Consider the following 16,768-nt stretch of genomic DNA (forward strand, 5'->3'; position numbering starts at 1 on the left):
AGGACTCTGATCAATCCAAGCGTTCATGGTGCTGTTTAGGAGTTTGAGATTCAACACAAAGGTGAGAGTGACTCACTGAAAAACTGTTGGCTAATGCTAGCCAGCTTGTGACTGTAATGTTATTTGAGAGGAACTTGTTTAACAGCACAAATCAGCTCACCTGTTGCAGTTCAGATAAGTCAGTTCCTTCTGGTCAGATTGTGTTAAAATAAAGCTCAAATTTAAGTCTAATTTTAGTAACAGAGCTTCAGACAGAGCAGTGCCTAGATTTAGCTTCACGCCCCCAGGAAATGTTGATGACATCAGCTGCAAACTATCAGTACATCAGAGTATGCTGCATATTATTATACACCAGACGTGGTGTGCTTCCACTGAGCCCAGAGAAACGTAAAGTGACGTTTAAAAATATTTCTTAAATGTCCAAATATGAATGCAGCAGAGCTTATTAAAAGTGACAATCAAAAACCTAAAATGTTTATACTGAACGACATAAAACTATAATCAAGACGCACATATGGTTGAACCTTTGTATGTACCTGCGCACCTGAAGCTCCGCTCACACTCCCCCGTGGCTCACTCACGCTCACTCACGCTCACTCACGCACACAGTCACGCACACACTGCGCAGGTGGAATTGTTTGGCGCAGTCCCGGTGCGTGCATCAAGGGCCCGTCGCACTGCACCTTTAAAAGCTGTGCACGCCAGAAGCTCGTGTAGCTCACGGTGCTCGAGCACCTGCGCGTCCAGCGCTTCTTTTTATTACTTTGTTTCGCAACATGCGACACTGCGCACACACACACTTTACTCACACTTACACTTGGACATTTGCAGACATCCACGCCTCCTTAAAACGCTTTAAGTTAATTAATGTGTTAAATAAACACTTTATTGATTGAATATGTGGTTTTGCATATTTTCTTGGAACCGGACAGAAAATACGGCTTGGAGCCGGCTCCTCCCTGAACTGCCACCTTAACGTGGTGGGGGGGTTTGAGCACCGAATGATCCTGGGAGCTATGTTGTCGTAGGCTTTGTGCCCCTGGTAGGGTCACCCATGCCAAACAGGTGACGAGCATCAAAACAAGACCAGTTACGTCGCCCGGACTGGCGTTACCGGGCCCCCACCCAGGAGCCAGGCCTGGGGTGGATGTTGTGCAGCGAGCGCCTGGTAGCCGAGCCTTTCCCCACCGGGTCTGGCCGGGCCCAGCCCGAAGGAGAGACGTGGGGCCGTCATCCCGTGGACCCACCACCTGCGAGAGGATCCGTGGGGGTGGGTGCAAAGAGATCTGGGGCAGTCTAGGCGGGGGCCTCGGCGACCGGATCTCTGGACATGGAGACTGGCTCTGAAGGGCCCCGGGGAAGGGCCAGGACACGCTGGAGAGGCTATGTCTCTCGGCTGTCCTGGGAACGCCTTGGGGTCCCACCGGAGGAGATGGAGGACGTGTCTGGGGTGAGGAAAGTCTGGGAGTCTCTGCTTAGACTGCTGCCCCCGCGACTCGGCCCGGATAAGCGGAAGAAAATGGATGGATGTATGGATGGATGAATAGCTTGGAGCTGGGTTATGACACCTGTAACAGCAACTATGGAACAGATATGGCAAGAAGCTATACATTTTAGGTACGTTTTTAACAACAGAGGAACAAGATTTACATTCAAATAAGAGCAGAAGAATGTAGAGTGCTGTCAGCAGTAAAAGACATTAGTCCAATGTAGAACAGTGTAAAAGGCATTAGACCAATGTGGAACAATGGAAGAATTGGAGTCCCACACTGTCACAGACAATGTTTCCTGATGTTAAACAGTGGCTTGTTCTACAGTAGACTACGGTATTTAGTTTATAGACATGAAATAAGATGTTGTTCTACAGTAGACTGCTGTATTTAGTTTACATATATGAAATGGACACACAAAACCAGGATACACACAAAAAACAACAACAGCGAAATTCGTGCGCTTGTGATTGCGCACTATGTTAAAAACTATGAGAACAATAACAGCTCACGTTTGAACACTAGAGGGCGTATTTCTGAGCACTTTTCAACATCACCGTGGGAGGTCAATATTCTAATTTCAATTTGTCCAAGTCAAATCTGGAAGTGAGGGATCCATCCACGGATTTATTACATATTAGGAGTTTCCCAGGATCCCCGGCTTCCACTTCAAAGGAATCCACGTCCGCAGAACACCGACCAGTGGTGTTGTCGTTACAGTGCCCGGTAAAATGCACATTGAGTTAAATAAGGCTTAAAGATCCTATATTACCTCAAACTGAGTCCGAGCCTTTGCCATGTTACAGCCTCCTCAAAAACATACCCGCAGATGTGTTTTGTTTTTTCACACATGAATTTTTTGTTTGCTCTTCCTGTTTTTATTTTCAGAAAGGAGCAGAGCAGTGCTGTGGGGTGAGAGAGAACAAAGAGGGGGAGTGTTGATTATAAAATACTAGCACTTATCTTTGTTGAAAAGCATCTGTTTAAAACCATCCAATCCTTTTGTCCAAATTGCACATCTGTCATCCAAATGCTGTATAAAAACCTTAACAGCTGTGCCATGTTTTATCCTAATACAACGTCTAGAGGACCAGTTACAAGGTCAGCTCCATTTCAGCTTTTATTAACCGTACAAATTAGGTCCATACACATCATATCCTCCTTTGAAATCAAAGGCAAGACACACACAGGATATATTTTTTTTTAAAATATCTGTTTTGAAACTGAACACTAAATGTGAATTATTGTGTCCATATGAGTGCAGATGAAAGACATGGTTTAATCACTTTCCTAGTTTTCTTGTATTTTCTGTTTTATTATTGTTGTATTTTTATGTATTATTATCAACCTAAGTTTACATGTATGCCACTTTTGTTCATATTGTCTTGCTTGTTTTTAATTTATTTCATTGCATCAATAGGCTAGTGTTTATAACATAACTTAAAAAAAATAACTTGATGATTGATTCCACTAGCACACTATTAGCTTACAAGCTACCCACCCACTTCGCCTGCATTTTTTATTTATTTATTTATATATATATTTTACTCTCTCTATATATTTATATATATTTTTTATTATAATTATTTATTTTTTCGCCTGTACTCTAGTTCTGATTGGCTGAGTTCTTTAGTGACGTTCCCGCAGCGTTCCTCTGATTGGCTGACCTTATGCGTGACACCACTCCAGCGTGTTTCTGATTGGCTGGCGGAGGGGGGAAGATACCTGTTCAAATCTGGGACAACCGCCGTCTCAGAAGTACCGCATTTCCCGGAGTTTAGTTGAAATAAATCTTTTTAAAGTAGTTTAAAAGAAGCGATGCTAGAGACTGCTGTCGGGATGGAGGCGCGACACTACAGCAGCGACGTGGACAGTATTTCGAACAGAATGGAGAAGTGAGTACCCTAGCGCCGTGCTAATGCTAACAGCCACGTTCATTGATAAGTAAGTGCGGCTATAAACACGAAATCTGGTTAAAACACACGGCGACAGTGACGGTAACAGCTAGTGATGGGGCATTCAACTCCTTTGTGGGATCCAAATCTTTTGGGTCTATTCATTACAAGGAGCCGTTCAATAACCATTTTACTGTTTATTTGTGCCCCAGAAGCCAACGTGAGAAGTCAATTTAACAACAAACTAATCAGACAGCGAATTTACCATTTGAAATGATTCATACTCTAAATAAAACGATGTATCTAACGTGGTAAGATCGTATTTTTAAAGAAATCTGCAATTCAAAACGCTGTAGCAGACGAGGGAGGGGCTATCATAAAATAATACACACGAACACCGATAGGGACTAGATAATTGTTTTTGCACAGTATAAAAATATCACACATAAATCAGTTTCTTCTCCGGGTATGAGCTTTAATGAGTCGTTCAAGAGAGCCGACTCTTTCACCAACGTCATATCACTATTGTAAACACGAAATCTGGTTAAAACACAGGGTGACAGTGGCAGATCTTGTACAAATCATTTGCTTGCACTGTAGCTGGAGTTACTTTTAGTTTTTCGCAGCTGTCGTTTCCAGCTGTTCTTGACCTTAACGTTGCAACACATTGTAATTTCCCCATTGTGCGACAAATATAGGTTTATCTTATGACAATGACAGAAGTAATAAAGGCTTTGACAGTATTTATTGGGACACTGGTCACAGGCCTTCTGGAGTGACACGTGCGTGATTCCATGGAAACAGAATTAAACCCACCTAATTTTTTCTCACCAAGGTAATACTACATAACCACGCTACAGAACCACCACTTTGCACTGGTGGATTTACTGCAAATCTTAATTTTTCACAATATATTTTGTTCATCGTCAGGTTAAGGTTAGAGTTAGGTTTAGCAACGGTTCATTTGGTTAAGGTCAGAGGTCAGGGACAGGTCAGCTAACTGAGTCTTGGCCGAACTGCGCTGAGGGAAAATAATGCTTTAAAACCATAGAATGTATGGCTAAAACCATATTTGCCAACACTTTTATGCCACACTGTTGAATATTATAGCCAATAAGAGATTGTTTGTATGGAAGCAAGCACTGCAATAAAACAACCTAAGTGAGCAAAAACTATTAAAAAAAAGTTACATACTGTGGCTTTAATACAATTTAATCTTGAAAAATCTTTCATTTATATCTGTTGAATAACTTGTGGTGAACTTGCCCCAAAATATAGTTTATACATATATATTATTATGTGTTGTTTATTACTGTGTTATTTTCTAAAATTACATGCCATGTTTTGTCTTTTTGCATCACTAAAATAAAGTCTAACTGGTTACTCATAAAGTATAATTTTCTTTGATTTACAGTGATGTTTAAAGAGGGGGGGATTATGCAAAATCACTTTTTATTATGTTGTTGTTTTCTCATCAAAAACATGTCCATGCTCCCACATGACAAGTATCCATAAATATACAAAAACATGATACAAACCTGATGTCATGTGCAGTAGTTTCATTAGTGGGAAGCACTCTGATTGTGTTGTGATAGCGCTCTGAAGGGGAAGTGACTTAGTGCAGAGAGCTAAAGGAGGGGAGACTTGGAGCATCAAAAACAAAAGTGAAACTTATAAAACAGGTTAATACATTGTTTTGGGCGGTTATAGCATTTTCAAAACAATAAAAAGAAACATGGTGATATAAATATGTTAAATATGCATTTTGATCTTGATGTGGACTGTTGATTTTACACAGAGCTGTTTGGTCTTGATGATTATAAATATGATTCTGTGTGTCATTTTTCAGGTCCTTGTGTGTGGACATGGAGGACCCTCTGGAGACATACAACAGGTAGAGCCTCACTACACTCCTTATGAGTATATGAATGTAACTGACACAGACAGGCCTGTCATAATGAAGTGCCATATATATCCAGTTATTTTAGGACTGTGGTCCTGTAGTCGACTATATATCAATGGAGTCTTAATTGACCAAAATGTGTATTAGTTGAGTAATGGTATTTACATGATGAGGATTTCTATGGGACAACAGCCAAAGAGAGACATGAGAGAATGATCTGAAGATTTGGTATTTTTTTGGTATTTCTCTGGGAAAAGTCAGATTTTATATAAATGCAGTTTTGTAGTACTTTTTCTGCATAAATAGTAGTTGTTGCATGAGCTCCCCCTGCAGATCTATCTTGTGAATCCACTTTGGGTCAGATATGCAGAGATATGGAATAGTTTTGAGTGCTTTGGCCACGCCCCCTTTTTAGTTGACCAATCGATCAGCAGCACATGTCTTTAGTCGACTATGGCCCTGACTTATTTCACTTTTTTTTTTCTTCGCTTCAGAAATCCATTCATATCATATTTGTTGTTGTCTTTGTGTATCTAAATGTAGAAAATAGTAAACATTAAGAAAAAAAACAACACCTTGTGATGTCATGTGGCAATACAGGAAGTGCTCCACTGTGTTTTTAAACTCCATACACCTTCACACTAGAATCATTTGGATCATTTCAGCTCAACCAGTCCTACCCCTTTATTCCTCTTTCCTCTCATCTCTTATTTTTTGTTTGTAGGTTGGTTCAGGAGGCTAAAGCTGCCGGCCGCGGTGGAGACATGCACAAAGCCCTGACCCTGTTTGAAAAGGCCTACCTCATCCGCCCAAGCGACAAACTAAAGTCACGCATCCAGAAAGTCAAAGAGTTTTTATCCGAGGAACAGTCGGAGGACGAAGACGACGAAGAGTTTGTGGACGTAAACGGCTGCGGCCTGCTGCTTTTCAAAGAGCTTCACCATAAACTCTACGATTACCAAAAACAGGGCGTAGCGTTTCTGTACAGTCTTTACCGTGACAGGCGAAAGGGAGGCATTCTGGCTGACGACATGGGCCTGGGAAAAACCATACAAGTGATTTCGTTCCTGTCTGGAATGTATGATGCTGAGCACGTTAAGTTCACGATGCTGATAGTACCGACATCTCTGATCACAAACTGGACCAAGGAGTTTGCAAAATGGACGCCCGGGATGAGAGTTAAGGAGTTTCATGGGACAAGCAAAAGCGAGCGCACAAAAAATCTGGAGAAAGTTCAGCGAAGAGGCGGAGTCATAATCACCACGTACAACATGCTGCTCACCAACTGGCAGATCCTATCGGCGCATAATGGGAGGGAGTTCACTTGGGATTACATGATTCTAGATGAAGCACACAAAATCAAAAGTACAGCGACCAAAACGGCGAAAAGTGCATCTGCGATTCCATCAAAGAATAGAGTTTTGCTCACAGGAACACCGGTGCAGAACAATCTACGCGAGATGTGGGCGCTGTTTGATTTTGCGTGTCAAGGAGCGCTGCTCGGAACCGCCAAGACGTTCAAAGTGGAGTATGAAAACCCAATCACAAGGGCGAGAGAGAAGGACGCCACGCCCGGAGAGAAGGCGCTTGGCTCACGAATGTCGGAGAACCTTATGGCCAGAATCAAACCACACTTTCTCCGTAGAACCAAAGCAGAAGTGCAGAAGTCAAACAGTCCCGAACAGGAAACCAGAGACAGGAGTGCGAATGCAGAGAGAGATGAGACAGATTCAGAAGCGACGATGCCGAAGTTAACGCGTAAAAACGACCTGATAGTTTGGACGTATCTGAGCGCGGTGCAAGAGGACATTTACAGACAGTTCATTTCGCTGGATCACATCAAGGAGTTGCTAATGACAACCAAATCACCACTCGCGCAGTTAACCATTTTAAAAAAGCTTTGTGACCATCCGAGACTGCTGTCTGCCGGCTCGATGGCGAAACTCGGACTGGACGATCATTATGACGGAGACTCGGAGGGAGATACAGGGCACGACATCACCAACGTACCTGACGACACGCTCATCTCCGAATCGGGTAAAATGGTGTTTCTTTTTGCGCTTTTGGAGAGGTTGAGGGAAGAAGGCCATCGCACACTTGTTTTCGCTCACTACCGCAAAGTTCTGGACATACTGGAGAGAATTTTGAAAAACCGCGGATTCAAAGTCATGCGAATGGATGGCACAATTACGCACACAGCTGAACGCGAACGCAGGATAACTCTGTTCCAGAAAGACCAGAGCTACACAGTTTTCCTTTTAACGACCCAAGTGGGAGGAGTTGGAATCACGCTAACGGCGGCGAATCGCGTTGTCATCTACGATCCCAGTTGGAATCCCGCCACAGACGCGCAAGCTGTGGACCGTGCTTATCGCATCGGGCAAAAAGAAAACGTTGTGATATATAGATTGATTACGTGCGGAACAGTCGAGGAGAAGATTTACAGGCGCCAGGTTTTTAAAGATTCGCTGATTAGGCAAAACACGGGCGACAAGAAGAATCCGTTTAGGTATTTTAGCAAACAGGAGCTGAAGGAGCTTTTCACGCTCCAGGATACAAAATCATCGACTACACAGATGCAGCTGCAGGCGTTGCACTCGAGGCAGAGGTGCACAGATGCGGAGCTTGACGAGCACATCGCACACCTTCACGCCATGGAGATGTTCGGCATTTCGGACCATGACCTGATGTTTTCGGTGAATGTGAACCAGGAGGAGGCGCTAGAGGACCAGGAGGCGCACCGGTACATCGAGGGGCGTGTGCAGAAGGCACAGGAGCTGATGAAGGCGGAGTGCGACTTACAGACGCAGCTGGCCCAGAGCATGGCATCCAGCACAGAGGCGGCCTGGTTAAGAATGGACCAACCGCCCAGAGAGAGGAAGCCCCGGTACCCCACACAGGTCAGAAAACTACTGTACTGAGGACCTTTTTGAGCTTTTAGCCAGGGATGGGCAATATATTGCTATTGGTTGATATTGATACAGATCCTTCGATATTGGTATTGGCCATCATTGATAACATTTTTAGTTTTTCCGCTGCCCCAATCTGTGTGCCCTTTTTGAACAGACTCAGTCAAAATGGAAATAGAAAAGTGTGGTATGGTTGTATGCTTACACTAACTTGTAAAAATCATAACTTTTCTTCGTGAAGTTGTGATCATTACTTTCACTTAAAATCCACAGTAAGCTCCACAAATGTAGCTCAGATATGGCAATTATTGATTATTGGCCACAACAGCAAGCCAAATATTGGATTGTATCAGCCCAGGCATACTTTTAGCCATGAGAATTAAATATGCAGTTGGTGCAGTATGTAACTTTGTGGTTGAAGCGGGTGTCACCTTCTTGTCTCCATGAAGATTTTATCTATCACAAATGGGTAACGCTGCCAGGTCAAGTTACTGGTCAGACCTGTGGAACGGAGAGCCTGCTTACATAAAGATTTGTAGACACAAAATACCTGTGAATAATAGTGCAAGTAGTCAAGTTTAACACAGTGATATGGAACATCCCATCCATTTCTTCCGCTTTATCAGGGGATAGCTCGCAAAAGGTACAGCAATAACAAATCCATCCATGGAGACAAGCAGGTGGCAAAACCTCATCAGAAAAGTTACATATTGCATATTTAAGGGAAATCTCAGTGATCCTGCTTCACTGCTAAAAAAAAAAAAAAAAAAAAAAAAAAGGATTATGGCAGCTGTTGTTTTGCACCTCTTTTCTCCTTTGGTAAAAAATGTGGCACTGACTTACTGCACAACACTGTCACTATGTCAGTGCTTTAAAAAAAAGCCAGATAATGTTAAATAAAATAACTTTTTTAAGCATAAGTCATTTCTTACTGACGTAGCTGTTTGTTTCTCCTTTTCTGGACACCAGGATTTGGAGAGTCCCGTGGCGCACTCGTACCATGATCCCAGAGCTGTGATGGATCTGGACCAGTCTGGTTCGCCTCAGGAGATTTCAGTGGAGAAGAACGTGATCGATCTTACGGGGGAGCAGAGCAGTGATGATGCCAAAGAAAATAGCTGCGAGTTACAAGAAGAAACCCGCAAAATCAAAACTGAAAGAGTCAGCTCCCGAAACGCTGAGCAACACAACTCTATAGAGCATGAAGAAGTGGTGATTTCTGATGAGACTCAACAAAATGGTGTTCACCCTACTGGAAATGTCAAAACAGAAATGCCCCACTTCAGTCACAATGGAGATGTGTCTATGAATGATTTTGAAGCGTGGCAAAATGATCAAAACGCCAATACATCGATGGTAAACGGCCACAAAAACGTTCTAGAAGAAATGGAAAATGTCGATTGCTCCATGAATAACTTGGTGATTGAGGATTCTATTGAAGAAGTTATGGACACCTCTGCTCAAAATCTAGAGTGGAAATCTGAAGTACAAAATGGCGTCAAAAATGTGATCGAAGATTTGTCTGAAAATAGAATTGTTGAAAATCTCAAAATTGACCAATCGACTGGAGACAGCAGCTTGAGCTATTTCACTGCCGATGATAACGAAAAACCGCAACGAGGTAAAGCAGATCTGAGCGACTTCCACGACACGCCCCTAAAGAATAAACAGGTTTCTATGTTGCAAGCTAGCTTCAAATCTGAAAACAGGTCTAGTTCTAGCTACGTTATGGACTCCTTGGAAGGCGATTTTAACCTACAACTGGATGATGACAGCGATATAATTACAAATAATGACATTTTTAACGATAAAAAGCAAACGGAGGAAGAGGAGAGAAAGATTCTGTCCAAACTACAGCTTGAAGGTAGTTTTGATGTTGACAAATCATTGGCAGAACATCACAACAGGGAAAAGTCCATAATCAATGATGCCTCAGAGGTGAACGCTTCGGCTAATGATTCTATTGTTGCCACGGTGCGAAAGAAGCGCGTGGCGAGGATATATAGCGATGACGAAGATGAGGAAGAAGAGGTACAGGAGAATCCGAATGGGAAGGATTTCGAGGGATCCTTTCACATGTTGGGAGCGTCGACCCCGAAAGCTGCTGGAACTCTGAACCGCTCAAGGAAAAGCCTCAATGCATCAGTTGCCTCCAGAAGGTCGTTTGTGATGTCGCTGATTGATGACATCGACAACCAGGAAGAGGGAGAGGAGAGCGGAGGGAGCGCACGGGAACATGGAGAGACAGAGGAGGAGTCTGAGGGAGAAGAGGAGTCTGATGCCCAGGTAAAGCAAAAATGGGATATTTTGTTTGTAGAGGACATTGTTTTACCCGAATAATTACTTAGAGGTTTTAGATGCCATCTATGCACGTTTGCTTAATCTAGCAAGCACTCTCCTATTTGAACCCTCCTTATAGTTAGCAGCACAAGCTTGTCCGAGTCTCCGCCCACAAGCTTACGTCACACATGCTCCCACTGGACATTAGTGGGATGCAGCTGATTGTGTCGAGGGAGTGACTGAGCGCTGAGAGCGAAGGGAGGGGAGTCCCAGAGCATTGAAAACAAAAGTGAAATTTATAAAACGTGTTTATGCGTTGGTTTTGGTGAATATAACCTTTTCAAAACCATAAGGTTGCAAATGGCTTATATAATTACGCTTTACGGGTCCTCTTTGCAGGAGGCCATTGAACTAGTGCGACCAAGGTGTTTGTCACTGCTTGAGTGACACTTTAATGTACAGTTTTATTTTGAAGTGGAATAAGTCAGAAAATAAAATAATTATGTAATTCACAAATGTCTGGCTGTGTGGTGGGGGGTCAGAATCGTGTGGTGTGGGGCCAGAGTCGTGCGGTGTGAGGTCAGGCTCATTTGGTGTGGGGTCAGGGGTGTGCACTGTGTGGTCAGCGGTTTGAGCTCAGGGTCATTTGGTGTGGGGTCAGGCTTGTGCGGTGTGGGGTCAGGCTCGTGCGGTGTGGGGTCACGCTCTTTTGGTGTGGGGTTAGGCTCGTGCGGTGTCGTGCGGTGTGGGGTCAGGGTCGTGCGGTGTGGGGCCAGCGTCATGCGGGGTAGGGTCAAGGTCATCTGGTGTAGGGTCAGGCTCGTCTGGCTTGGGGTCAGGGTTTTTTTAAAACATAAATATTTATTATTTGGAGTGTGACTGTCCTGGTCTGATTTAAAAATAGTCTGTGAGTTCAGAATAAAGATGAATAGAATTGATAAAATGAAACACTGATCTAAATATGTTACAGTTAATACCCCATGGAAGTCAAATACCCCCTCTTTAGTACCCCATAGAATTCAAATACTCCCTCTTTAATACCTCGTACAAGTCAAATACCTCCACTTTATTGTCCAATCCATTACCAGGTCATTAAAGGGCCTCTACGTGATTTTTAACCCACGGGGAACATGTTGTAAATTAATAAATATTTCACTGAATCTTGTGTTTTAAATGTGCTTTTTGGACTTAAAACAACAGTGTTATGGATATGAGTTTGCTATTGGAAAAATCAATTGAAAATTTACTTCCGGAACCAGAACCAGAGTGGACTTGGAAGTGGGCGGGAATGTCGAGCTCCATTTTTTTTTTTTTTTTAAACAAAAGCTTTGTAAAATGCATAGATATAGATATATATATTATTAGTGTTGCATGATGTAAAGACATGTTACCTTTACAAAAATGTATTAAAATCTAGTCCTGGCCCTTTAAGCAACTGTCAAACTGTTGAAGTGAAGTTAAACCTGATGAAACATTAACCTGGAACCATGTGTTTGACTATGTGCCCCCAGCCCGATGAAGAGGGCGATGAGGGGGAGTCCGAGGGCAGAAGGGGTGTGTCCATGGACCACTCTGAGGCGGAGGAGGGCGAGCTTGGTTTGACGTGCGAGGAGTCTGAGCCAAGCGGAGAGACGCTGCACACAGAGGAGGAAGAGGAAGAGGAGGAAGAAGAGGAAGAAGAAGAAGAAGAAGAGGAGAAGGAGGAGGAGGAGGAAACACAGGTATAAATACTGGTACTATTGTGCTTGTTTTAAGAGCTGCGGAGAGACTGGATGTGAGTTTTCTTTATAGCTGTAAATACAGATGTTCATTAAAGGCGCTGCACTAGATTTTTATTTTCTGTTTTAAAATTGTGATGAACAGAACTAGTTAATTTTAAAAGGTTTGCAGTGGTCCAAATCCCTCACTTTACCTTACCTCAGCTTATGCATTATGAGCATCCTAATTATTCACCATGCACCATATTACAAGCATTATGCCTGGCCCCCCTCCGCCCCCCTCCCTCCTCCTCGCCTGGCCGATTTTTCTTGTTGTTTTGTTTTTGTGTGTAGGCAGCACGGTGGCTGAGTGGCAACACTCATGCCTCACAGCAAGAAGGTTTGGTTCGATTCCCAGGTCGCCCAGGCCCTTCTGTGTGGAGTTTTGCATGTTTCTCCCTGTGTCTGGATGGGTTTCCTCCGGGTACTCCGGTTTCCCCCATCAACCAAAACATGAACGCCCTTCGAGACAACTATTGTTGTGATTTTGGGCATTACAAAAATAAATGAATTGAATTGAATTTGTCACAACTCTCACAGACCAGAGCAGAGTTTTGGTGACAGTAAAAACTCTGTAACAGTAAAAGCGTGCTTTAGCAACTAGCATGCTAACACACGCTTCCTAATTATCACGAAAATGCTTTATAATTAGATCAAATACATTGTGAATGAGGGTTGTCAAAAGTATTGAAAATCAGATACTAATCGATACTAAAGCTAGTATTTAACAGGGAATATTATGGATAAGTAGGGACATCGACTGAAATTTGGAAGCCCGGGCCAATAAGCCTCACATGGCCCCCCGTAAGAGGGCCCGGACAACAGACCCCTTTGTTCCCCCGTGTCAACTCCCTTGTGGATAAGTCCTTTTTTTCCCAGCACCTTCTAGAGATATAATGGCGATTACCTTTGTTGGCGATTATCACGATTATATAAAATGTCCCAGAAACAATTGTTGTCAACCGTTTTTATCATGATAAACGATATTATTGTTTATTGTTGGAAATATAAAAGAAAGTCCTACCATTTAATGTTGAAGATCACATTCTATTGTTTAAAGAGTGTTTTTATCATTGTGATATTGGAATTTGTGTCAACTCCTTAGTATCGAAATTGATTTTTACATTTTAGTATCTTGACGACACTTGTAAATACACATGAAGAGGGATGACCTAAAGTGTGTGTGTGTGTGTGTGTGTGTGTAAAAAAACGTGAACACATCCCTTTTTTCCAGGAGAGTGCGGAGCTGTCCTCAGGTGAGCGGATGGAGAGACTCGCAGCTCAAACGGAGGAGGAAGAGAAACGGGAGGATTACGAGATGGAGGTGAAGAGAGGCAGAGAGTGTCTGACGCGAGGACAACGAGAAGAAGCACTCGGTCACTTCCTGCGAGCAATCGATATGAAACCTGGAGACGCAGAGATCCAACTGCTCACCATCCAACTGTACAGGCAGCTAAGCCAGAACAAATATTAAAGCCATCATATTACTCTGTACTTTCATCTTACTTTGATAATGTTGTTTCCTCATCACAAACATACCTCGAGTTGTTTGTGATGAGGAAATGCAAACGTTTAATGCACAAACCCTGCGTATTTAGGCTGAGTTCTTCTCTCAAACTGAAAACACTCTGTTCCACCTTGTGATGTCATGTGGTAAAACAGAAGTGCTCCACTGTGTTTTTAAACTTCATACACGCTCACTAGAATCATTTGGATGATTTCAGCCCTACAGTTTGTAATCTCTACTGAAGTAGAGGTAAAAAGTAGCTGTTGACCTCAAAACTACCACTTCATGACATCCCAAGGTGGAACGGAGCGTTTTGAGGTAGACAGACAAATAATAAAGGGTTACTCAACCAAAACAGAACTCCAGGCATGTGTTTGAGGAGGTAACAACATTACCACATGGCATAAAGCTCACAAGAATCACTTTTGTATAATATTGGATCTTTTAAACAGCTACTCCACAGGCCACAGCTGCCCCGGGGCACACTGACCGAGAGATGACAGTCAGTCTGCACAAACGGACTCTCGAGATTGATCGGTGTTGTAGGCCTGTCACGTTAAAACATTTTGAAGCACGCTGTGTTGCTACAGATCACCATACAATATCACCATAAACAATGATACTGAAACCACTTTACGCCACTTATACAAAAATAAACCAATTTTTAAATGGACTGTCTCATTAAAAGGCCAAATAACAGAATGAAGTCGTAATTAGCCATGGAAGTAACTTATTCAACCTTCTACAACTCAGATCTTATTACAACTAAAATTACAAAAATCTCACCATTATCGCAAAGAAAAAGTCAACATGATGAAAACTGAGCCCCTAAATTTGTTGTTCCAGGCTTCCAGCTCTAATTTATTGAGCCATGAGTCAATATAGTAATTACAGTGACAGTCCCATCGATACAGGGTTTGTTCAGGACAGATGCTGACAGTTTAGAATGCAGAGGAGCCGATGGATTATAAACTCTGTCGATATATAGGGCCAGTTTTGATTATTGTCTCCAAATAATCTCATATGAGTCCTCACGATCTTGTTTTGCCAAAAACTGGATAAGGAGCAGTGTAGTCTCATTTGAACACTTTGAGGCAAAGGGATAGCTGCACAGAAGATGCTTTATGTACTTCCTGTAGGCCCAAGCAAAATATCGCCCTCTGCTGGAGAATAGAATCTCTCCTCTCAAATAGATCTCGATATAAAAAATACATTTATGGGAGGGCCTTCATTTATACATGTGTCTAAACATGATTAAAATGTATATTGAAAAAAGTATCAGGTAGTGAGCCTTACATTTCAGTTGTTTTGAACAGAAAATGTAACTGTAAATATGTGTTTTATAAAATCTAAGACTTGTTCATAGACTTTTCTTAAGCAGGTGTGTTTCTTAAAGTTCTGATCATAGACTGTATAACGGTTTAGTGTCCAGACTGTGGGTTCAGATGTTACGGCTGCTCTTTGGGGAAGTGTTTGTAATGTATCTTTGTTAAAATAAAACATTTTGCACTATTTCTTTCTCAGTCCTGATTTAGACCAGGTTCTCGTTTAGTCTGAGTCCTGATTTATGGTTTCAGTGGGTTTTGATCTGGGCTCTTTGTTTAGACCAGGAACATTGGGTACATTTACACGTGCGGTCAGAGTCGGCACAGTGGCTGATTTACTGGCACTATCACCTTACAGCAAGAAGGTTCTCGGTTCAACTCCCACATTTAACCCCAGGAATCAGATTATGATCAGATCTTTGGTGTGTAAACAGCCATTGTATGTGTGGAGCTTGCATGTTTTGTCTGTGCCTGTGTGGAGTTTGCATGTTCTTACTATGTCTGGCTCCAGCTATGGTCGTACTAACCAAGACTAGAGCAAGATCTGGAAATGTGTCCCACTGCTCCTGACAGGTTTAACCCAGAGACACTGAAGGAGGGTTCAAATGCACAGGACACATTTAACCTTTTATAGCCAGGTGACTGACTCACTGATGCATGTCACCAGTAAGGAACTGTTGGTTAGTAAATCAATTTAAAGTTAGTAACATTTCCTCTTTCATTTTGTCGTCGTCACATTAGTTTTAGTTTGGTACTTTTCCTCGTCAAAACCTGCTCAGGTGAGAAGACAGACGGACAGAAATCAGATTACATCAGATGGAAGTTTACATGACTTTTACGTGTTTTCCAGAAATCAGATTATGATCAGATCTTTGGTGTGCAAATAGCCAGTGTGTAGAGGCCAGACTACTTTTTCTGAGGAGTTTGCATGTTCTACTGCTATTATTAAAAATTACTACTACAATTACTACTGCTACCACTACTACTGCCATTACCAGATGTGGTAAGATTAAAATTACTTCAAAATAATATTACTCAAGTAGAAGTACAAAATAGTGCTCCAAGAAATTTCCCAAGTGAGAATAAAAATGTATTTACCTAAGATACTTCTCAAGTTGGAGTAACTTAAAAGAGTAACTGTCAGGACATGACATCTGATTTATAATTCTGGTGAATGTGATAAAACATGAAATAAGTCACAAAATGTATTTTTAAAGAGCCACAAAAATGAGCCTAACTAAATCAGATATGATTTACCGTAGTTAGGCTTACATGAATTATTGTTATTGTTATTATTGTTACATGAAGCTCAAGTCACTTTAAACTCACTCAGAGGGAGTAGGAACCACAACTTTTACTCCAGTAGAAGTACTGTTACACTGTACACTATGCTACTCAGGTAAGAGTACTGTTACACTGTACTAAATATTACTCGATCAAGAGTACTGTTACACTGTACGAAATATTACTCGAGTAAGAGTACTGTTACACTGTACTAAACATTACTCGAGTAAGAGTACTGTTACACTACACTGATGCTACTATTACTATTACTTCTACCACTGCTTGTCTGAACTCTCATGTTTAAGTTTTGGGTCAGATTCTTTACCAGATTCTGATGGAGCAGAAATGAACCCGCGTGAACCTGCGGTTGGAGTGACAGGGCGCATGCGCACACACCGATCATGACGTCAGTGTGGAC

General features: G+C 42.3%; 1 protein-coding gene across 1 annotated transcript; it reads left to right on the forward strand.

Moving 5' to 3' along the window:
• The first annotated feature begins 3,192 nt into the window (after nt 1-3,192).
• ercc6l (excision repair cross-complementation group 6-like) lies at nt 3,193-14,898 on the forward strand. The gene is made up of 6 exons (XM_055224363.1): nt 3,193-3,385; nt 5,235-5,279; nt 6,013-8,188; nt 9,167-10,483; nt 11,989-12,198; nt 13,469-14,898. The coding sequence occupies exons 1-6, from the start codon at nt 3,309-3,311 to the stop codon at nt 13,706-13,708; spliced, it is 4,065 nt and encodes a 1,354-aa protein (XP_055080338.1). The 5' UTR covers nt 3,193-3,308; the 3' UTR covers nt 13,709-14,898.
• The last annotated feature ends 1,870 nt before the right edge of the window (nt 14,899-16,768 follow it).

The sequence above is a fragment of the Periophthalmus magnuspinnatus genome, chromosome 9 (genome assembly GCF_009829125.3).
Source record: "Periophthalmus magnuspinnatus isolate fPerMag1 chromosome 9, fPerMag1.2.pri, whole genome shotgun sequence".
Lineage (NCBI taxonomy): Eukaryota > Metazoa > Chordata > Actinopteri > Gobiiformes > Gobiidae > Periophthalmus > Periophthalmus magnuspinnatus.

Bases quoted from the DNA above. Each gene is read 5' to 3' on its own strand.
- ercc6l (XM_055224363.1), top strand. From the start codon at position 3,309: ATGCTAGAGACTGCTGTCGGGATGGAGGCGCGACACTACAGCAGCGAC. The intron at 8,189-9,166 runs GTCAGAAAACTA...TCTGGACACCAG, and splicing joins AGCCCCGGTACCCCACACAG to GATTTGGAGAGTCCCGTGGC. The intron at 12,199-13,468 runs GTATAAATACTG...CCTTTTTTCCAG, and splicing joins AGGAGGAGGAGGAAACACAG to GAGAGTGCGGAGCTGTCCTC.